We start from the raw sequence: 24,573 nt of genomic DNA, 5'->3' as shown, positions 1-24,573 counted from the left end.
TCACTCAAACAGTGTGTGCTATTTTCTGGGAATTTTTGGGCAAGAGGATATGAGCATGCTCAGGTAGGCCAGCATTTATCGCCCATTCTTAACTGCCTTAAAGGCAACTTTCTCATTGTGTGACATGTTTCGATATCATGGACACATTAGAGCAGCTGATGACACTAAAAGGAGGAAACAATTTTGTATTCTATAAAATACGTGCTTTGTATTACATTAGCAGAAAATTCATAATAGATGATGTCTTATTGATTAAAAAAAATTCACAGTGACCACTTTATTGGACTTCGCCATATGGAAATTGGAATTGAGATGGTGGGGGAAATTCAAATATTACCTTGACAGATCTTTCAACCTCAATTTGGCTTCCACTTCGAGTGAACCATTATTAGGAAGTAATCACAACAGGAACCCTTTGAAGTTTGCTAAGGAATTTTGTGCATGGATTGTAGAACACCAGGCCAGCAATTAGACCACACAACCAAACATCAAAGTTGAGCAGCTGTCAAAGCAAATAGTTTCAACAGTTTAATCATTTTTGTTCTCTGACAACATGTAGAAGCCATTTTACTTTCAATACTTTTGTTCCAGCCAAGAAAAACGTCACGCTGTTATACTGGCAGTCCTTATATTGTCAAAGGAGAGTTGAAATAATCTGTAATCTTTGAAACACTTTGTCATTAGTCAAGGAGATTGATGTGCTCGATTACAATTCGAATAACTGTAATCACAAAGGCGTAATTAATCTTATCCAAAAACTGAGAGATTTTCTATGTTTGTTCTTTATAGACTTTCCAGACTTGGTATGGTTGGCTTAAAGTAAGAAATCAAAATCATGATCCACCACCAGAAGCAAAATAATTAGCAATGTATATGTTTTTATTGAGATATGTAGAAAACATCCTACAAGTAGATCAGAAATCAGATAAAGGCCATAGTTGTGAAACTGTCTAAACTTAGTTACACTTGCTAATGTACAAGATAACTTCACCATTAAAGGCTTCAAAATTCATATTGCGTGTAAATGTGTCAAGAAGTTTACAGAGGACTCAAGAATAGCCGTGCTTTCTGCAGCTTCACTGTCATACTGTTGTCCACACAAAGGAACCCTGTGTTTCAAAAGCATTAAACAAATGGATATTGTCTGCACTTTACATACCAACAATGGTGCTGCTAAGTATGGGGTCATTTATTCCTCAATTACAAGAATAAACACAAATAATTCTCAAAAGGCATCAGTGCAGCAAAAGCAAGAAATACTCAGCACATATTGACCTAAGTAAAATAGTGATTAATACTGTGCGCAATAACAAGTCCTGGTTTTCCATTCCTCTCCTTAAAGAAAGTGATGAGGTTATAAACTATTCATAGCTGGCTGAAGGGTCTCCTAGTGGCCTTTGGTGACCATCGCTGACATGTGTACAGTGATTGAGCTATCTGAAGTGCCCAGCACCTCCCGTGTTAGCTCGCTGAGTAATGTACGAGGCAAGCGAAAGTAGGTGTAACAAATTCAATGCCCTGTGCTCTGCCCAAATGTTATGCTCTCAGAGTTGGAGTCGGGTTTGACATAATGCGGGGTTGCTGTTTTCTCCAGCAGTTTTTTGTTCAGTTGCTCCATGCGACGGCTGTTCTTCTTCACCTGCCGCAGGGTGCGTTTCACTCTCTTAACCTTATCTTTCAGCTGCCTGTTGCGGTTCTCCAGCATGGCGACCCGGCTGATCAATTTCTTCACCCGGTCTTCCTCTTCAAAAAGTGCCTTCTGCACCGTAGAACACATGAGCTGCAAAAGGAGCACAAGTTTAATGCTATTTCTTTATTTGTAATCTCTTCCTTGGCACTTAGAGAACTATATAACCGTGGTGGAACTCGGCCTTCACAAATAGTCAGTGTGCTGGAGTTTAGGAGAATGAGAGGCAATCTTATTAAAACATACATAATTCTTAGAGGGATTGACAGGGTAGAAGTGGAGGGGTTATTACTCCTTTGTGGGAGAGTCTAGGACCAGATGGCATAACCTCAGATGAGGGGTCGCATATTTAAGACAGAAATGAGGAGGAGTTTCTTCTCTCACAAAGTAGTGAATCTGTGGAATTCTTTACCGCGGAGAGCTGTTGAGGCTGAGTTGTTCAGTATATTTAAGGTATATTTAACCAGTAAGGGAATCAAGGGTTATGAAGAAAATGCAAGAAAGTGGAGTTGAGGATTATAAAACCAGCTGTAGTCTCATTGAGCAGAGCAGATTTGACGGGCTGAATGGCCAGTGACAATTCCTACGTATCAGGCTACGATCGTATAAACAAGGTCTAGAGTAGGCCACTTGGCTCATCGAGCCCGCACTGCTACTCTGTAAGAACATGGCTGATCTAGTTTTAACGTTACTTCTACAAACCCTTCATATCCCCAATGATCTTTCGTTCCCTTGGAACTCAACAATCTCTCTGCCTCTGTCTTCAAAATATTTAAAGATTCTCCATCTACTGCCTTTTGAGGAAGGGAACCCTTGGAGAAAAAAAAGTTTCCTCAACTGTTTAAAATGGACACTTCCCCCCCCCCAAACTTATTTTTAAACAGTGACCCTAATTTTAGATCCTTCTAGAAGAGGAAACATCCCCTCCATACCCACCCAGTCAAGTCCCCTTTGGGTCTTACAAGTTGCTATTAAGTCACCTCAGAGATGTTGATTGGTTCGCTGAGCTGACTGGTTTTCGTGCAAACACTTTGTCCGCCTTCTAGGTGATATCTTCAGCGCTGTGTGGCCTCCATTGAAGTGCTGGTGTTCTGTCCCGAGCTGAACTTATATGGCCTGGTCCGTCATGGTGGGTAGTTCTGTTTCCGGTTTAGTTCCGTACTGGTAAGTAGATGGGGTCTATTTCAGCATGTTTGTTTATGATACCAGTGCTTGAAAACCAGGCTTCCAGAAATTCTTGCGCTTGTCTTTGCTTTGTTTGTCCTAGTACTGCTACATTGTCCCAGTTAAACTGATGCCCTGCTATGTTGGAGTGAGTGGAAACAAGGGAGAGTTGGTCGCGCCATTTTGCTGCGAGTTGGTGCTTGTGTATCCTGGTGACGAGTTTCCTGCCCGTCAGTCCAATGTAACGCTTCTTGCAGTTGCTGCATGGTATTTTATAAATCACATTTGTCCTGCTCATTGTGGGTATGGGGCCTTTCATCAATGACAGTAGCTGGCAAAGTGTTGGTTAGTGCCCTATCCTTATTCTAAGACAAGCACGAGAGTTCCTGGAGGCCTGGTTTTCAACCACCAGTACCATAAACAAACATGTTGAAATAGACCCCATCTCATACCACTACAGTACAAAACCAGAAACAGAATGACCCATCATGACAGACCAGGCCATATAAATTCAGATCAGGACAGAACAATAGTGCTTCAATGGAGGCCACACAGTGCCGAAGATATCATCTAGAAGAGGGAAAAAATGTTTGCACGAAAACCAGTCAGCTTGGCGAACAAACCATCCCGAGCTACAGATCATCGCTAAAATGTTAAGTCATCTCGGGCTGTTCTAAACTCCAGAGGATATAGGCCCAGCCTGTCTACCCTTTCCTCATCCGCTCATTTCAGGTATTAGTCTAGTAAACCTTCTCTGAATGTATTAACATCCTTCTGTAAGAATGGTGACCAGTCCCATACGCAGTACTTCAGGTGTGGTCTCACCAATGCCCTGTATACCTGAAGCATAACCTCCCTAACTCTTGCACTACATTCACAATAAACCATAACATTCTATGAGTTTTCCTGATTACTTGCTGTACCTGGAGACTGTGGTTCATGCACAAAGACACCCAGATCCCGCTGCATTTCAGAGCTCTGCAACCTATCACCATTTAGAGAAATATGCTTTTTTTTCATTCTTTTTGGAAAATGAACAACTTCACACTTTTCCACATTGTACTCCATTTGCCAGACCTTCACCCAATCACTTAACCTATCAATGTCCTTTTGTGGTCTCCTTACATTCTTTCATAACTCACTTTCCTTCTTTATGTAATATGGGTGTTATGGACGTGGTCTGTCAGTCCATAAAGTTTATGTGTAATTCATGAAGGTGTGACACGTCAGCCACAAATGTAACAGTTATCCCCCTCTGCTGCTGATCCTAGTTGAATTGTGTATTTCATATCTAACAATGACAGATTTGTGCTAATCAAAGGTTCTACAGGACGGCTTCAGGGCAAAATGCAGATATATGGAAGGAGCAAATTACTGCAGATGCTGGAATCTGTACTGAAAACAACAAATATTTAGGATCACAGAGGGTCAGACAGCATCCATGGAGAGACAGTGAGTTTGATTTTGCTCCACAGGTTGCAGATATATGGAGTTAGTAGGTACATCAGACATGATTTCACTGAATGGTGGATCAGACCTGATGGGCCAAACAGCTTCCACTTTGTTCCTATGTTCCTTTCCCTTTTCACTTCAGATTTTCTCCTTCTTCCTGGCATATAAGAATCAAGCTTATTGTTGGAAATATCCTTGTATTGCCTCTTATTACATTTGTACCAAACTCTTCTACTTTTACATGAGGGACCATAAACTATTTACCTTAAACAGGTTAACAATAGTTAAAATAGCAGAGAAGACTTTGATACAAGCTTGTTAAGTATTCAAAAAATAAACACCACCTACAGTAATTTTACTCACATTGTTTCTCCATCATCACCAAGCCACTATCTCACCAGAACCGACCATTATTCTTTTTGTTTAATTCATTCACGCAATGACAGAGTTGCTGGCTATGCCAGCATTTATTGCCCATCCCTAGTTGCCCAGAGGGCAATTGCTGTGAGTCTGGAGTCACATGTAGGCCAGACCAGGTAAGGATGGCAGTTTCCTTCTCTAAAGGGCATTAGTGAACCAATGTGAACAAGAGCGATCATTAGGTTTCTCAACTAAGCAGAGGGGTGTGACAGCTAAATCATATCCTATCTTTACCTGACATGCATTTACATGAGCTTTTACTGATGGCCACAGGTTAGGAATCTGAATTTCCAGGATTTAGTTTGCCTAACCCAGGGGCCAAATCTTGTGCCCTTACCACTGCCTTGTGTGATCAACCAACCCAGCACAGATGGAGGATTCAACTTGGGATTGCATTTGCATGTCTAAACTACTCACTGCATCATCACATCCAGAGTCATTATGGGAGTGACAAATGTCTCTCTTTTTTTTAAAGATATAGAGATTTTTTTAACCTCTCTGCCACTTGCAGTCAAACCATTCCAGGTCGTGACATTTTTTTCAGCGGTGCTACACTTTCAGAACATGGTCTAGTGGAATCCTTACAAACAGAATGATGGAATTGTAAAAATAATTATTATTTGCTTTTGGTCTAAAGCATCATTCACACACACTGTCCAATTCCACTTTGACAGAAATACCTAATATCTCTGAGAGTTTTGGACAATTGAAAGTGAAATAACCAAACAGTAACAGAAACATTGAAACAGGTGAGTGTCAATTGTAGTAAAGGCCAAACAAGAGAATAGAGTGTCCTGGCCATCAGCCAGAATGTCAAATGAATCATAGAATCCATACTGTATGGAACAGGCCATTCAGCTCATTCAATACATACTAACCATCTGATGAGCATCCCACCCAGAACCACCCCTCTACCCTAACCTTGCATTTCCCATGGCTAATCCACCCTAACCTGCACATCTTTGGACTGTGGGAGAGAACTGAAGAACCCATGCAGTCACAGAGAGAACATGCAAACATGTGAGCAGTTGCCCAGGGATGGAATCAAGCCCGGGCCCCTGGTGCTGAGAGGCAGCAGTGCCAACCACTGAGCCACCGTGCCACAAACAGGTGGAAGAACAAGAAACATGTAGCAGATGTGGACAAACAATTGTAAAAAGAGGGAAGCTGAGCAGGAGCCAGTATCAAGCAGAGGAATTGAACAGAAGTCTTTCACAAGATATTTAAACCGAACAATCAAAGGTAGTCATCTCTGATACACTTCTAATCATGCTTAACACATGAGGAACATTTGAGGGCTCTGGGATTATACTCATTGGAGTTTAGAAGGGATGAGGGGGGATCTAACTGAAACTTTCAGAATACTGAATGACCTGAACAGAGTGGATGTCAGGAAGATGTTTCCATTGGAAGGAAAGTCTAGGACCTGAGGGCACAGCCTTAGAGTGAAGGGAAGACCAATTAGAACGGAGATAAGGAGAAACTTCCTCTTCCAGAGAGTGCAGAATCTATGGAATTCACTGCCACAGAAGACTGTAGAGGCCGGGTCACTGAGTACATTTAAGACTGAGATAGATAGGTTCTTGATTATCAAGGGCTACAGGGAGAAAGCGGGAGAATGGGGTTGAGGAACTTATCAGCCATGATTGAATAGCAGAGTAGACTCGATGGGCCAAATGGCCTAATCTCTGCTCCTATATCATATGGTGTAATGGGTCTTAAGACTTAATAAGTGACCAGAAAGCAATTCTAATTTGATTTTAAGTTAAATTATTAAACTATGTACTTAATATTGTACTGTTCAACTTTCAATTAAAGTTGTAAACTACAGACTAATTATAAAATAAACCTTGTGTAAATCATTTAGAATATTGTAGCTCAGTATTCTATCATGTAATTTTTAACCTTCTAGTCATAAATATCTGTTGATTCTGCAGAAAACATGGAACAGAGAAGAATTTTGGCTCCTTCAACTCTGCATTTCCAGCCACTAGTATCATTACAGCAACTTTTATTCTTTCGTCTCTCCGAGGCAATGCTCAGCAATAGAATTGATCAGTAATGGTTATCAGTAAAAAAAAATACTGAATATCAAATCCATCCCCATGTATCCACTCTGTACTGCTTTTATCACCCAAGCAACACTCTCACCTGAATTCTTCCAACCCAAACAAGAATTTCCTAATTTCTGTTTGTACCTTCATAGCTCCCAAGTAACTCTTTATTGTTGAAGTCTTTGAAGAAATTAATTGAATGCCAACTGTGCTCAGATACTGTTCCACCATGTTTCTTCTGAACTATGGTTTAATTTCATTTTTGTGTATCTACACAATGTATTTCTCAGCATTTTAAAGCCTTGAATCATGTTCCTTCTTAGTCACCTTTTCTCCAATAGGTTGGAGCACAAGAATCAAGGCTGTTTGTCCAGTGCAGTGCTGAAGGAGTCATCTTCTGCAACGAGATGTTATCCACCTGCTGGATGTAAAAGGTCTCCAGGTGCTATGTTAAACAAGAGCAGGCCTGTTTCTCAAGATGTCCTAGCCAACATTTAACCCTTAAATCAATACCACAAAAACATTCAGTTCTGAGGAATGGTCACCGGACCCGAAACATTAACTCTGTTTTTCCTTCACAGCTGAGTTTTCCCAGCAGCTTTGTTTTTGTCACAAATACATTATCGGGTCAGGGTCACGTTGCATTTTGTGGAACCTTGCTGTATGCAAATTGCCTACTGCACTCCTCACGTTAAAAGGGTCAAAAGTAGTTCATTAGTTGTAAGACATTTTAAATTCTACTGGTTGCAACAAGTTTGATATAAAAGCAATTCTTTCTTTCCTATATTTCAGTAAAATAAATTATTATTTATCCTCACAAGTTAGCACTTGGTGTCCTGGCAGTATTAGCTTCTGGAACTAAGGGAAATAAGCTGGCAGAACCCCAAAAAATTAGTAAATCATAAATAACTTTGAATAAATACCTATAACATCTGAAGATCAGTGGTGAGACACCAGCATGTAGCTTAAGCTGCAGGTATATGTTCTTTCAGATTTAAATGCTTTATATCCAAAACAGAACATGAGTAGAGATAGTAGGAACTGCAGATGTTGGAGAATCTGAGATAACAAGATGTAGAGCTGGATGAACACAGCAGGACAAGCTGCACAAAAGCTGACATTTCGGGTAAAGACCTTTGGGTTCAAATCCAAAACGTCAGCTTTCCTGCTCCTCTGATGCTGCTTGGCCGGCTGTGCTCATCCAGCTCCACACCTTGTTATCTCATGAGTACTGAAAGCTTGCCTTTAACCCCTGTTGTGAAAGATGTTCTCCCTAACAATGTGGTGCTCCCTCAGTATTACACTAAAGAATTAGTCTCGATCTTGCGCTCAGATCAATTGGAGAAAAAGGCGACTGATATGAAAAAAGCACCATTCAGGTGAGAAATACATACTGTAGATGAAAGACTGACTTTCTCGTGCAGTGAGTAGCCAGCAATTCCCGTACAATAATGCCAACCCTGCCATTTCATATATCAAGAGTTAACAACTGAGAGATTTGGTCTGAAATATTGTGAATGCTCCGTTGTTGAACAGATTTAAATCAACAGGTTTTTGCTGTCTCAGGGAAAGAGGGAGATGGGTATTGGGCAGGAAAGTTGGGTTGAAGCTAAAGATCAGATTGAAGGGGAGAGCAGGTTCAGCGGGCTGAATGGCCTTCTCCCATACTCTTTTCCACCCTCATCTGTCAGGTAGAAGATGTAAAAGTGTGAATAAACGTACTAACAGATTCAAGAACAGTTTCTTCCCTGCTATTATGTAACTTTTGAATCAACCTCTCAACTGTTAATGTTGATCTCTCTCTCTCTGAACCTTCCCTGTGGTTGTAACACTATGCACTCTGCACTCTGTTCTGTCACCCTGATGCACTTTGCTGAGCACACAAAACAACACTTTTCACTGTATCTTGGTACATGTGACAACAATAAATCAATCAAATCAAATTTCTTGTGTTCTCATGTTCTGGATTACTTCCATTCGTAAAATCTTGAAATAATGTAAGTGGACACATTGAATAATGAATGTTTAATGAACTGCACAAACACACCATTTCTCCCGTGCAGTAGGGTTAGCGTTATGTTACAATTTGACACAATCTCTAAGTGCCTCACATCAATGGGTTGGATTTAACAGCATTCCCCCCACCCCTGCCACCCACACCTCTCCCCTCCCCCACCCACTTACAGGTTTGAAAGGTGAGGGATTGTTAAATCCAGTGGGAGATCTGCCCTGCCCCTCACCTATCCTCCCGTCACTCTGCCCCCGGTGCAATGGTACCAGTGGTGACAGCAATAATAAACAGTTTGCTTATTAGAGAGACAGCTGCCCCTAATGTGGGCAGTTAACTGGTGGCAGAAGGACCCCCACTCCAAGCACTGGATCAACGGGACTCCCAGGGACATAGATGTGGCCCTCCATAACTGCAAACGCCCCCACAATCATATCAGATTGTCCCTCCCAAGATGTTCCCACTCCTCCCATGTGGCCTCCCAAAACCCAAATCTTCATTGGCCTACCAGCTTCTAGATTAGATTCCCTACAGTGTGGAAACAGGCCCTTCGGCCCAACAGGTCCACACCGCCCCTTGAGGAATCCCAGCCAGACCCACTCCCCTATAACCCACACACCCCTAAACACTACGGGCAATTTAGCATGGCCGATTCACCTAGCCTGCACATCTTTGGACTGTGGGAGGAAACTGGAGCACCCGGAGGAAACCCATGCAGACACAGGGAGAATGTGTAAACTCCACACAGACAGTCGCCCGAGGCTGGAATAGAACCCGGGTCCCTGGCGCTGTGAGGCTGCAGTGCTAACCACTGAGCCGCTTCGTGTCTATTAACAGCTGATTGACCCAGGAAGCAGGTTTGGGACAGTCACTGTGCCACACCATAAGCTTTCCCTTGATATTTTAGGAAGAGCAGTGGGGAGGCAGAGAACCTACTACCTCGTAAATCCACCCTCTCCCCTCAAACAAAAGCAAAACAGATGACACAAAGCAGGAGACTAATGTTTAAGCCAAAAAAAAGTAGGTCACACGATGAAAAGTTCAATAGAATCACCTGAAGAGAGGCAATGGCTGCATGGTATTTCAGTAGGTTTATTCATCCAGACACCCAGATAACCTTCTAGGGACCTGGGTTTGAATTCCATCCAAGCAGATGTTGGAATTTGAAACTATTGCCATGGTTGGAAAAACACATCTGGTTCACTAATGCCCTTCAGGGAAGGAAATCTGCCAATTACATGATCTGGCCAAGTGTGACTTCAGACCCACAGTAACATGGTTGACTCTTAGCTGCCCTCTGGGCAATTAAAGATAGGCAATAAATGCCAACTCAAGACACCAACATCCTTTAAACTTCTTAAATGTTTAAAGTAGGCAAGGGAGAGACAATTGAAAGGAGAGCACCGTAGTTTGCTCAGTGACTATGAAAGGTGCTACATTAATGCAAGTCTTTTGTCTCACTTCTCTCTTTTAAAAAAAGGTAGTGGCAAAGCCAGGATTTTGCAGAGCAGCTCTCTGTATTCAAGTTGCAGATCATGATACACCAACTGGATCCCAACATCATTCCTCAGGTAAATGATAACAACAGGAAAAGTGGCAAGATTTCATAAGCACCTTACAAAGTTGCCAGTGAGGCTAGATTTGATTGAGAATCTGGGGAGTTTATGTCCAGAACATAATCCAAAAAAAAACAGGAAAGAAATTAGGCAACACTTTGACAGACAAAACACGATAGGAGTTTGGAACTCTCCTCCAAATGCTGGCGATCAATTATTGATTTTAAATTTGAGGGATCTCTGAGAAGTAAGAAAGGTATTAAGGAATATGAGGTAAGAGTGGAGTTAGGTTACAGATCAGCCATGATCTCACTGAATAGTGGAACAGGCTCAAGGGGCCGAATGGCCTGAGTCTATGGTGGTAAATCATATCTGTTTGATCAGACTATGCAAGTTGATATGTTTGTTTATCTCACACCAGCAAGGACCACTCCTCACACTTCTGTCTCCACTCCAATCCCTTACAGCTTCCTCTGCCTTCTGCTCACTTTTGAACTCTTCCACTCTGCCATCCCAGCCATTGCTATCGCTCACTTCCCCTCTCTCTCTCCCCCAATCCCTTCCCAGATACGACAGCTGCTGACACCTCTCTCCCTCTGCCTGTCTCCACCCACAGCTGCATCTATTCATCAAGTTGTCACTTTAATCGTTCTCCCTCCACTCTCCAGGGAATTCTGCAAAATTCCTGTCTCCGGTGTGTGATTGATGACACTTTAGACTGAGCAGGATTCCCACTCTCATAAAACCCATGCCCAGTGATGCTTTGTGCCATTAGGGTATTTGTTCAGCACTAATCAACACAGCATTTCATCTCTGGATCCCCACCACGGAGAAGGCTCCCACAACATTTAGCAGTGTCATACTATGTGCGGATCATACCAGCTGCTTCGATCAGAATAAAGTCAGCTGTCCCATGGCACCAGGTTATAGTCCAACTGGTTTATTTGAAAACATGAGCCCCTTCATCAGGTGAAGTTTATCAGAACGCCCTGTGACACACACGCACAGAAGTGTTACAGTGCAGAAGGAGGCCATCCAGCCCATCACCTCTGCACTGGCTCTCTAAATGGGTAATCGACTTAGTGCCATTTCCCACCTTCTCACTGTGACCCTCAACATTGTCCCTTTTCAGACAACAGTGTAACTTCCTTTTTGAACTGAACGCCTCCACGACAATCACCACCAGCCAATTCCAACCCTAACCACTCGCTGTGTGAAATAGTTTCTCCAAATGCCTTCATTGTTTCCTTCGGTAATTGCCTCGAATCTTTACCCTCTTGTTCTCAATCCTTCCACTATTGAGAATTGTTTATCCTGATCCACTTTGCCTCAAATCCTCATGCTTCTCAACCCCCTCAACCTTTTAATCTCCATGGTAAATAATCCCTGTTTCTCCAATTCATTCACAGAACTGAAGTGTCTCTTGTGAATTTTTAAATCTATATTCAGAATCAACAAGGTGTGCTAAACTGCACACACATTTCAGATGTGGTCACACTTGCACAGCTAAAATAATTCCCAAATGTCCTCAAGATTACTACAGTGTTGGAATGATTTTAATAACATCAGTTGCACGCACGTTAACACATTGACAGCTGCCACTAGAGACAATGTAACCACTAGCATTAGAAATAGCCCTCAGTTCTTCATCTTTTTCTTACACAGGTACTCCCCAGGTCATCAACAGGGTCCACTCATTTGTAAGTTAATTTGTATGCGAGTCAGAACACAAATCAGCACAGTACACAATAGCCATTAGGAAGATAATAAAATGTGAGGCTGGATGAACACAGCAGGCCAAGCAGCATCTCAGGAGCACAAAAGCTGACGTTTCGAGCATCTCTGATGAAGGGTCTAGGCCCGAAACGTCAGCTTTTGTGCTCCTGAGATGCTGCTTGGCCTGCTGTGTTCATCCAGCCTCACATTTTATTATCTTGGAATTCTCCAGCATCTGCAGTTCCCATTATCTCTGAAGCCATTAGGAAGAGTTGTCAGTGTGTGGAACTAACTGCCAGAGGAAATGATGGATGTGGGTACCGTTACAATGTTTAAAAGACATTTGGATATGTTTATGAAAAGGAAAGGTTTGGAGGGATACGGGTCAAATGCAGGCAGGTGGGACTAGTTTAGTTTAGGAACATGGTCAGCATAGACTGGTTGGACCAAAGGGTCTGTTTCCATGCTGTGTGATTCTATGAATCTACAAGGAAGCATTCACGTCAGATCATTAAAAACAATATCGATACAGGCCTGAATGGGATTTCATTCAAGTTTTTGTAAATCAGAAGTTTGTATATCAGAGATGCCTATATCTGCTCTAGCAATGCTACAGTTTTCTGCTCAGCCTCCTGTTTGCTAACACATCTTACATAGCGTTGGTCCAATGCTCCACGTAGCCACATCATTTTCTTCAAGGTCACTGAGAGACATCCTTGTGATGACACATGTGTTATTGGTCTTCAGCGCCTCACTGTTAAAGGGAAGCCAGTCACTGATTCACATGTTACCACACTCTTCCTCCACACAGATAGAACCAAATGCTTTGGGCTCTTGAGCTACCTGCATCTCTGGGCCTAGGAAGCTTTCTGGTCCAGTACCTATAGTGTGCAATGGAAGAATACATGTGCATTCCAGACGTTGCATTTACTTAATGCATGACAAGAGGAGAAATGGTGGAGAATATATAATCAGGAGGATTAATTTAGATCAGTGATAGAGCAAGTTGGTGTGTGCTTGGAAATGCATTTTAATCTTTAACACTTCCTAGCCTTTAGGAGTACATATTCATCCACGAAGTCAAAACTTTACTTTTAAAGATTACTAAATCAAGATGCCAGTCTTATATTTTAGTGTGGCCCACTGGCCAGCTCTGCTGTCTCACAGCACCAGGGACCCAGATATAACATTTGTACATTGTCCCTGTGTCTGCATGGGTTTCCTCTGGGTGCTCCAGTTTCTTCCCACAGTCCAAAGATGTGCAGGCTAGGTGGATTGGCCATGCTAAATTGCCCGTAGTGTTCAGGGATGTGCAGACTAGGGGTTTAGTCATGGGGAATTCAGGGTTACAGGGACAGGGTAGGGGGGGTGGGTCTGGCTGAGATGCTTTTTGCAAGGCTGGTGTGGACTTGATGGGCTGAATGGCCAGTTTTCACACTCTAGGCAATCTATTCTATGGTTTTCCTAAAACAAAGGTAGGGGAGGCATTATTTTAACATCTAACAATAAGGTCCAACATGTCTTGTATCAATTGACAGTCTACATTACAACTCGCCCAGTTTCCTCTCTACTAGAGCCATGGGGAAGCAAAATGGAGCAAGGTGTAAACAAGTTGTGAACTCACTGTCACAGGCTTCTCACTGGAGCCGTGGTTTCGTGAGCTCATCTTTTAAAAGGCGAACTGACTGTAAGAAAGCACAACAGCTACCACAAGCAAAGAATGAAACAACTAACGTTCTTCAGTTCTGAAGGAGTCATACTGGACTCGAACGGTTGACTCTCCACAGATGCTGTCAGATCCACTTAGTTTCTCCAGCACTTTCTGTGTCTATTTCAGGTTTCCAGCATCTACAGTATTTTTGCTCTTATTTAAGGCATCACAAGTTTCTCATTGAGGTCCAAGATGTCTTGTTTTTTAATATATCTTTTAAAAATTAAGTAATCCACCTTGTTTATTGTTTGGATGAATTGAAATTGCCATAACATTACTTGCTCTGTGTGTTCGCAGACTTCTTTGGGGAATAGTTGGAATGATTAGCAACCCGCTGAATCACATCATAAATGCCCCTTCTGCAGCAAATAAATCCTGGACTGGAATTTCAACCTGGATCTTCAGTTGGTGGAAGTAAGCAGCTTACACCTACCTTGCCACAAGACGTTCACTATTTGAATTTTCACTATGTCAAAAATGCTACTACAGATAAATAGCCAATTTAAACTACTCATACAGATTAGACATAATGGAGGCTTTATTGAGTTTTCTATATCGCAGTTTTTGGGAGTAGAAAGAAACAGAGACATAAACCTGGCTGCTCCCAATGTCCAAAGTAATATCATACTTCATCTATTAAATCTTGCTTTTTACTTTTCATATATAAAGCTACCCGCATCCCCCTTTAATTGCCAATGCTATCTAATTCCAGGGTCACAGGCACCCATTGTGTTATGTGTGTTCATAACCACCAGGGGAGACAGTGCTGGAGGCTGTCAGCCCCAAAGTTGTAATGGCTGGGCTCACAGCTCGTGTGGTTTCAGGGTCATTGGCGGTGAAATTGAGTTGAAAAATTGTAGCACTGCACAAAACGGTGAACTGTGCGTGTGCGTGTGCGTGTGCGTGTGCGTGTGTGTGTGTGTGTGTGTGTGTGTGTGTGTGTGTGTGTGTGTGTGTGTGTGTGTGTGCTGGTAACACCAGAAATAGACAAATGTTGACATCTATTCAAGGCACCTCTTTCAAATATGACTTGAATCCACAGGTTGAAGTCAAATGTTAATCACTTGGGTGATCAACTGCACAACCTTCTCTCCCAGCCCCCAACTTGATTACTTTTTGTCCCAGATATGCAACGTGGTTGGGGGTGGGAGTTGGTCCATTTGATTTTGTTCCATTTGATGCAGTGTGTGATGTTTGGTTAATGATATCAACAAAATTAAAAATATTTTTATTTAAGGCTAAGAAGAAAAGAAGTGCTGTGTAATAATATCTCTGAACAGATTGATTAGAAAATGGAAGGTAAATATTGGCCTGAGAGCGCTTGTGGTACAGTGGTAGTGCCCCTAACTCTGAGTCAGGGGGCCTGGGCTCAAGTTCCATTCCTGAACAGGTTGGTTAGGCAGCAAAGACTGAGGTGTGGATAGCTGTGTGACTCTGTCCACAAGGATCTGGAGTCTGGGATTCCATTTCACCAGCAGGTCTAGAGCCAAGTTGTTGCAATGGCTCATTTGTGCTTTTCAAGTGGTTAAGGGATGAAAATGAGAAATCTGTACAGAAGGCTTTGCTCTCCATGGATTTTAGGAAGCACTTCTAATAAACCCTCCACACCCAAGAGCAATGTCTAAAGTGCTCAGATCCAATAAGAAGGTGATCACAAAACTGTACCATCTCTCACGCCCAAAACCAAATGCAGGGTAACATTCAGCTAGGTATTGCTGACCTTTGCTCCCAGCTGGGCAATAAAAGACCATTGGTGAAAACAAACCAAACCACCAATCCAGCCATGAAGATAAACTGTCTTGTCTTTGCTTAGATTAACTTAACTCCCAGGAATTTCAGGAAACTCCATTCTCTCCATTGAGAATATATTTGTCTGCTTTATTGCATTCCATTCAAGGGTTAATAAATCCATCAAAATTCTTAGCAGTGGTTTAGGTCTCAAAAACAGTCTGTGGGACGATTGTAGACTTATGAGCAGTTTCATGTACACTTTATGCCTCATCCATAATTTACTCAAAGGACCTGTTCTTGACATGAATAATTTGGCGCCAGATGACTGACATCTTGCTGACCCTGCTTCCAATGCAGTCAGCTTTTTTTTTTGGCCAACTGGTATGATGGCTAAACTATTAATGCAGAGACCCAGCTCAATATTCTGAAGACCAAGGACTGATTCTCACCAGGGCAGATGGTAGAATTTGAATTGAACAAAACTCTCAAATGAAGAGTCTAATAATAAGCATGAAACTGTTGCCAAATGTCAGGAAGAGAAAAATCTATTTGGTTCACTAAGGTCACTTATAATCTGGAAACTGTCATCCTTACCTGGTCTGGCCTACATGTGACTCCAGACTCACAGCAACATGGTCAACTCTTAACTGAGCCCTGGGCAATTGGAAATGGACAATAAATGATGGCCAATCCAGTGAATGCCCACTTCCCGTGAACGTATAAATAAGGAAAAATTAGTTAGGACACGTTCTGTCCGTTCACTAATATGAGACAAGATCAGCAGCAAACTGCAAAGAAGATGTTTAAGAGTGTCGCATAATCTTACCAGAGAAAGAATAAAACTTCAGGAGAGGCTCAGAATCTGGTGTAATTACAGAGACGGTTCCAAAACGCCATTTTGACAGAGTTTAAACTGTGAGCTGTTTGCACAACACTGTAGATGTGGGTTTTTAAACAAGATTCCAGAAACAGTCAGTGATTGCACACATTACCAGGGCCTCCCCTGTCACCTCTTAGGGATGGATAGAACAAAAAAAGCCCTATGCACTATGGCATAACACCCTAGTGGTAATATCACTGGATGTTAATGCTCTGAGGACACAGGTTCGAATCCTGTCATTGGCAGATGGTGGAATTGGAATTCAATAAAAATCTGGAATTAAGTGCCTCATGATGACCATGAATCCACTATCAAATTGTCAGGAAAATCCCATCAGGTTCCCTTTTAGGGAAGGAAACTGCCATCCTTAACCTGCTCTGGCCGACATGCGACTCCAGGCCCACAGTAATGTGGCTGACTCTGAACGGCCCTCCAGGCAAGTAGGCATGGACAATAAATACTGGTCTAGTCAGCAAAGCCCTTATCCAGCGAAAGAGTAGAGGAACCATTTGATCATCTGATCTGCTGAGGCCAGACGTCAACTCTCCGACACGTCCTCCTACTGCCCCCTGGAGCAAGACCCCACCCCGGAGCACCAAACCATCCACAACTCATCATCTCAGGTGACCTCCCACCCACAGCCTCCAACCTCATCGTCCCCCAATACCATACCGCCCACTTCTATCTCCTTCCCAAAATCCACAAAGCTGCCTGCTCTGGTTGACCCACTGTCCCCGCCTGTTCCTGCCCTGCCGACCTCATCTCCACCTATCTGGACTCCATTTACGCCCTCCGCTTCTTCCCGTCCCGCAGGCCTAACCAGTCCCCCTCCACTGACGCCGTCATCTGCTTAGCTGAACTCGTCCTCACCCTCAACAAATTCTCCTCCAATTCCTCCCACTTCCTACAGACAAAGGGGGTGGCCATCCCCTATTCCAAATTCCTTTGCCTCCACCACATCTGCTCCCAGGATGAGGCATTCCACTCCCATACATCTCAGATGTCCTCATTTATCAAGGACTGCAACTTCCCCTACAACGCCCCCTCCCCATCCCGGCAATGGTCGAGAACGCCCTCGACCGTATCTCCCGCATCTCACGCAACTCATCCCTCAGACCCCGTGCCCGCAATGCCCACCAAAAGAGAATCCCCATCGTCCTCACATACCTCCCCACCAACTTCCAGATCCAACGCATCATCCTCCGACACTTCCGCCATCTGCAATCCAACCCCACCACCAAAGATATTTTTCTCTCCCCACACTTGTCTGCCTTCCGGAGAGACCACTCTCTCCGTGACTACCTTGTCTGCTCCACACTCCCCTCCAATCCCACCACACCCGGCACTTTCCCCTGCAACCGCAGGAAGTGCTACACTTGCCCCCACACCTCCTTCCTCACCCCCATCCCAGGCCCCAAGATGACTTTCCACATCAAGCAGATGTTCACCTGCACATCTGCCAATGTGGTATACTGTATTCGCTGTCCACAGTGTGGCCTCCTCTACATTGGGGAAACCAATCGGAGGCTTGGGGATCACTTTGCAGAACACCTCCGCTCGGTTTGCAGTAAACAACTGCACCACCCAGACACGAACCATTTTAACTCCCCCTCCCATTCCTCAGTCGACATGTCCATCCTGGGCCTCCTGCGGTGCCATAATGATGCCACCCGAAGGTTGCAGGAACAGCAGCTCATATTCCGCTTGGGAATTGCAGCCCAATTGTATCAATGTGGATTTCACCAGCTTCAAAATCTCCCCTCCCCCTACCGCATCCCAAAAACAGCCCAGCTCGTCCCTTCCCCCCACTGCATCCCAAATCCAGCCCAGTTCGTACCCGACTCCCTAACCTGATCTTCCTCTCACCTATTCACCCCTCCTACCTCAAGCCCCACCCCCATTTCCTACCTACTAACCTCTCCCCGCCCCCTTGACCTGTCCGTCTTCCCTGGACTGACCTATCCCCTCCCTACCTCCCCACCTACATTCACCTTTACTGGCTCCATCCCTGCCTCTTTAACTTGTCTGTCTCCTCTCCACCTATCTTCTCCTCTATGCATCTTCTATCCGCCTCCCCCTCTCTCTGTATTTATTTCAAAACCCCCTTCCCCTCCCCCATTTCTGATGAAGGGCCTAGGCCCGAAACGTCAGCTTTTGTGCTCCTGAGATGCTGCTTGGTCTGCTGTGTCCATCCAGCTCCACACTTTGTTATCTTGGATTCTCCAGGATCTGCAGCTCCTATTATCTCTGATCATCTGACCTGCCTCCTAAGTAAGGAGTTGAAAATTTTGAGTGACAGTTGTGTGCCTTCAAGAAGCCCAGATTCTGAATGACATTGGAATAGGTGCTTTGCCAGATTTTTTTACATCCTATTTAACCCCCTACACATTCTCAAGCCAAGGAAGTGGGATAAAGCCAGGCAGGCTGGGAGATGCTCCTCTCCCACTTACTATGGTGTGCAGCTTGACAGGGAGTGCAGCCTTCCTCCTGCACCACTGTCCCCCAGTCGCAAATATGCCAGCTTGGGGGTGTAGGTGGCATGAAGAAACCTGCCCCTCTCACTGTCTTTCTAGTTACTGGAAGCCCATTCCAATATAAAGTTTAAAGTTTATGCGAGAACCACACCAATTACTATAATTCGAAACGAACGCACAATGTGAAAGATTTTCTGTCCTTGATCTTTCAGCTATAGCTCCTGAACTGCGCGATAAGCAACAAAAACAAGGCAGATATCTTATCGGAATTAATATTCAGGTAGAGGCTCCAGCAGAATTTTTAATGTTGAGTTTTTTTTTTAAATATCATTGATGGAGGATGAAAGGTTTCAGCAATTTCATGAGATAGGCCCCCGGGCGTATTTGAAGCAAAATCCATTATCACTGGAGCCAGAGATAGTGTGAAGCTGGAGGACCACAGCAGGCTAGGCAGCATCAGAGGAGCAGGAAGGCTGACGTTTCAGGTCAGGATCCTTCTTCAGAAATCTTTTTTAACTGAAGACTCACTTGTGTAGACTGTATTGGTGTACTTACACGATGTATTGGAGGCAGCTACTAAGAACAAAACCAAATGTTGCTGTGAATTGAGCATAGGAGTTGGGGGGGTCATGTTGAGACTGTACAGGATCAGCTCTCTGATGAAGGGTCTAGGCCCGAAACGTCAGCTTTTGTGCTTCTAAGATGCTGCTTGGCCTGCTGTGTTCATCCAGCTTCACACTTTGTTACCTTCTCTAGGATATTAGGTCATCATGGAATACTGCATATGATTCTGGTCTTGCTTTAGGGAAGATGTTGTGAAACTTGAAAGGGCTCAGATAAGATTTACAGCCACGTTGCCTGGACTGGAGAGTTTCAGCTGTTTTCCCTGCAGATTTGGAGGCTGAAAGGTGACCTTATAGAAGTTTCGAAAATCATGAGGGCCATGGACAGGGTGAATCGTCAAGACCATTTCCCAAGGATAGGGGAGTTCAAAACCAGAGGACATAGGTTTAAGATGAGAGAGGGGCTTATACAAAAGGAACCTAAGGGGCAACATTTTCACACAGGGAGTGGTGTGTGTATGGAATAAGCTGCCAGAGGAGGTGGTAGGGGCAGCTATAATTACAAAATTTTGAAGGCATCTGGATGGGTACATGAATAGGAAGGGTTTAGAGGGATGTGGGCCAGATGGGACTAGACTAATTTAGGATTTTTTAAAATTCATCTGTGGGATGTGGGCATCACTGGCTGGCCAACATTTGTTTTGCCCTTGAGAAGGTGGTGGGGAGCTGAAGTCTGGCATCTGTGACACTGGAGATCCCTGGAGGAAGCTGAGATGGATCAGCTAGACAGCATTCCTGGCTGAAGATTGTTGCAAATGCTTCATCTGAGTAATGTGTAAAGAGTTTCTGCTGCCCTTTGGGAGCTTCCTGCTATAACCAAGCTCCAAGTTAAACAGTTCAGGAGTCTGACATCAGACATACAAACAACATAAAATGGAGACACCTCCACACCAAAGGTTCCTTCCATAATCAAATCCAGGTCATTTCACTTTGAAACAAGCTGAAGCTTACAAAGGCTCACAGAATACCACAGGATCATAACGTAAGTTAAAATAATAATACCTGCTGTTTATAGGTTCCACATGAAGGGCTGTAAATGAATATTGCCTGGCTGCCCTTTTCAGTAATTCTTGATTCGTGCTTCACATGAAAAAAAATCTACTGCAGGACACGATGCATGGGTTATTTAAGGCACAAAACCACCGCGAAATCTGAGTAGCTTCCTTGTTTTCTTACCAAACTTCAGCAATTCATAACACAATGCAGCCAAGTATTCCCAGTTTGTGTAAAAATAATAAGTGATGAAGATCTTTATTTTGCAAAAAGCCAAACAGTTTGCGAGATGTTAAGTTACACAATAAAAAGATGGAAAGTAACTCAATACCATTGGCATTCTTATAACAATAAATCCAGAAAATATTGCTCACCCATCATCTGCTGTGTAACAGGGAAGATATTATTAGGATGACTGATTGGAGGTAACTGAGTGAACAAAATTCCACGTTAACTACAGCGTTACTACATTTGAAGAATGGCAGGTGTACTGGCTTTGGTCACGTCATTGTGTCCAATCATTAGGATCTTCCAGTGGGTTCAGGCAGAGATAGGAGGATAAATTAAAAAAAAATAAAAAACTGAGGGTTCTGGGAATCTGAAACAAACCCAGAAAATGCTGAAGAAACTGTGGAGAGAAAGCAGAGTTTCAAGTCCAGTGAAGTTATGAAGAAAGGTCACTGGACTCAAAATGTTATTACTGTTTCTACCTCTACAGATGCTGCTAGACCTGCTGAGTTTCTCCCGCACTTTCTGCTTTCATTTCAAAGATAAAAGGACTCAGTTAGAGGAAAGAGCAACATTGAGCTAAGCCTTAAGTGTGACAATGGTGCTCAATAGAAATTGTGAGGCAGAAAAGTGTTTGAGGAAGTAAACGTAATAATGCCAGTCTCTATTGGCATTATAAACATCAGGAAATGCCTTATATATAATTACATGGTCTGTCTATTTTTCTCAATCATCAAATCACAGAGCAGCTACAGCACAGAAGGAGGCCAGACATAGTAGGAACTGCTGATGCTGGAGACTGCGATAACAAGGTGTGGAGCTGGACGAACTCCCCGCGATGACAAGGTGTGGAGCTGGAAGAACTCCCCGCGATGACAAGGTGTGGAGCTGGAGGAACTCCCCGAGATAACAAGATGTGGAGCTGGAGGAGTTCCCCGCGATAACAAGGTGTGGAGCTGGAGGAACTCCCCACGATGACAAGGTGTGGAGCTGGAGGAACACTCCGCAATAACAAGGTGTGGAGCTGGAGGAGCTCCCCGCAATAACAAGGTGTGGAGCTGGAGGAACTCTCCGCGATGACAAGGTGTGGAGCTGGAGGAACTCTCCGCGATGACAAGGTGTGGAGCTGGAGGAACTCTCCGCGATGACAAGGTGTGGAGCTGGAGGAACTCCCCGCGATGACAAGGTGTGGAGCAGGAGGAACTCCCCGCGATGACAAGGTGTGGAGCTGGAGGAACTCCGCGCGATGACAAGGTGTGGAGCTGGAGGAACACCCCGCGATGACAAGGTGTGGAGCTGGAGGAGCTCACCGCGATGACAAGGTGTGGAGCTGGAGGAGCTCACCGCGATGACAAGGTGTGGAGCTGGAGGAGCTCACCGCGATGACAAGGTGTGGAGCAGGAGGAGCTCCCCGCGATGACAAGGTGTGGAGCAGGAGGAGCTCCCCGCGATGACAAGGTGTGGAGCAGGAGGAACTCCCCGCGATGACAAGGTGTGGAGCTGGAGGAACTCCCCGCGATGACAAGGTGTGGAGCTGGAGGAACACCCCGCGATGACAAGGTGTGGAGCTGGAGGAGCTCACCGCGATGACAAGGTGTGGAGCTGGAGGAGCTCACCGCGATGACAAGGTGTGGAGCTGGAGGAACTCCCCGTGATAACAAGGTGTGGAGCTGGAGGAACTCCCCGTGATGACAAGGTGTGGAGCTGGAGGAACTCCCCGCGATGACAAGGTGTGGAGCTGGAGGAGCTCCCCGCGATGACAAGGTGTGGAGCTGGAGGAACTCCCCGTGATAACAAGGTGTGGAGCAGGAGGAGCTCCCCGCGATGACAAGGTGTGGAGCTGGAGGAACTCCCCGCGATGACAAGGTGTGGAGCTGGAGGAACTCCCCGCGATGACAAGGTGTGGAGCTGGAGGAACTCCCCGCGATGACAAGGTGTGGAGCTGGAGGAACACCCCGCGATGACAAGGTGTGGAGCTGGAGGAACTCCCCGCGATGACAAGGTGTGGAGCTGGAGGAGCTCCCCGCGATGACAAGGTGTGGAGCTGGAGGAACTCCCCGCGATGACAAGGTGTAGAGCTGGAGGAACTCCCCGCCATGACAAGGTGTGGAGCTGGAGGAGCTCCCCGCGATGACAAGGTGTGGAGCTGGAGGAGCTCACCGCGATGACAAGGTGTGGAGCTGGAGGAACTCCCCGCGATGACAAGGTGTGGAGCTGGAGGAGCTCCCCGCGATGACAAGGTGTGGAGCTGGAGGAACTCCCCGCGATGACAAGGTGTAGAGCTGGAGGAACTCCCCGCCATGACAAGGTGTGGAGCTGGAGGAGCTCACCGCAATGACAAGGTGTGGAGCTGGAGGAACTCCCCGCGATGACAAGTGTGAAGCTGGAGGAGCTCCCCACGTTAACAAGGAACAGACCTCCAGCTCCACAGAGGTGGAGGCCAGTTGGCCCACATCAGCCCACTACAAGAGCAATTCACCTCGTGTCAGTCATAGTGATAGAGTAATACAGAATGGAAACAGACCCTTCGGTCCAACTCGTCCGTGCAGACAAAGTTTCCCTTTTGCCTCCATTCAGCCCATATTCCTCTAAACCTTTCTTGTTCATTACTGTCCAAATGTATCTTAAACATTGTAACCATACCTGCATCTACCACTTCATCGGGATGTTCATTCCACATACAAACTCTTTGTGAACAAGCTGCCCCTCTGGTCCCTTTTAAATCCTTCTGCTCTCGCCTTAAACCTATGCCATTTATTTTTGAACTCCCTAACCTAGGGAATAGATCTTTACTATTCATCTGATCTGTGCCCTTTATGATTTTATAATTTTCCTCTACTCCAGTGAAATTAAGTCCCAGCCTATCCAGCCTCTCCTTATAACTCAAACCCTCCAATCCCAATAACATCCTTGTAAATCTTTTCTGTATCCACTTCAAATTTAATATCCTTCCTATAGCAGGGCGACCAGAGCTGTATACCATACTCCAAAAAGTGGCCTCAACAACATCCTGTACAATCGCAACATGACGTCGCAACTGAATGGGCTGAGCATTGAAGGCAATCGTGCCAAATGCCTTCTTTACTATCCTGTCTACCTGTGACACGGCTTTCAAAGAATTATCTACATGAACTCCTGTGTCTCTGTTTGACAACATTCCCCAGGACACCATTATTAACTGTGTAAGTCCTGCCCATGTTTGTCTTACCAAAATGCAATACCTCGTATCTACCCAAATTAAACTATATATGCCATTCCTGATCCCATTGGCCCAACTGGTTGAGATCCTTTGTAATCTTGGGTAACCTTCTGTCCACTAAACATCAATTTTGATGTCATTCACAAACCTATTAACCATACTTCCTGAATTTTCGGCCAAATTGTTTATATAAAGTGAAAAACAACAACGGTCCCCAGAACCCGAACACTGGCCCCCAGTCTGAGAAACAACCCTCCACCACCACCCTCTGTCTCCTACCATCAAGCCAATTTTCTTATCCAATTGGCAAGCTCTCCGTGAATCCCACACAATCTAACTTTACTAAGAGCCCACCATGTGGAACTTTTCAAAAGACTTTATGTAGACAATGTCTAACACTCTGCCCTCATCTACTTTCTATGTCACATCCTCAATATACTCCATCAAGTTTGTGAGACGCAATTTCCCACACACAAAGCCATGTTGACTATTCATAACCAGTCCTTGCCTCTCCAAATGTACATAGTTCCTGTGCTTCAGAATCTCCTCCTTACCCTTCACTGATGTCGGGCTCACTGCTCTCAAGTTCCCAGGCTTCTACTTGCAGCCTTTCTTAAGTGAAAGCACAACATTAGCCACCCCCCAGTCCTCTGGCACCTCACCAGTGGCCATAAATG

At 44.5% G+C, this 24,573-nt stretch overlaps 1 protein-coding gene across 1 annotated transcript in view; it reads right to left on the bottom strand.

The window, feature by feature from the left end:
• Positions 1-870: 870 nt before the first annotated feature.
• ccdc3a (coiled-coil domain containing 3a) overlaps positions 871-24,573 on the bottom strand; it is a 76,186-nt gene continuing 52,483 nt past the window's right edge. The window contains exon 3 of the mRNA XM_048554330.2: positions 871-1,780. Within this exon, the coding sequence (XP_048410287.1) occupies positions 1,511-1,780 (270 nt within the window). The 3' untranslated portion in view covers positions 871-1,510. The remainder of the gene's footprint in view (positions 1,781-24,573) is intronic.

This window comes from Stegostoma tigrinum, chromosome 25 (genome assembly GCF_030684315.1).
Source record: "Stegostoma tigrinum isolate sSteTig4 chromosome 25, sSteTig4.hap1, whole genome shotgun sequence".
Taxonomy (NCBI): Eukaryota; Metazoa; Chordata; class Chondrichthyes; order Orectolobiformes; family Stegostomatidae; genus Stegostoma; species Stegostoma tigrinum.
The sequence above is the reverse complement of the archived record's forward strand: the minus strand, read 5'-3'. Positions and strand labels throughout refer to the sequence as shown.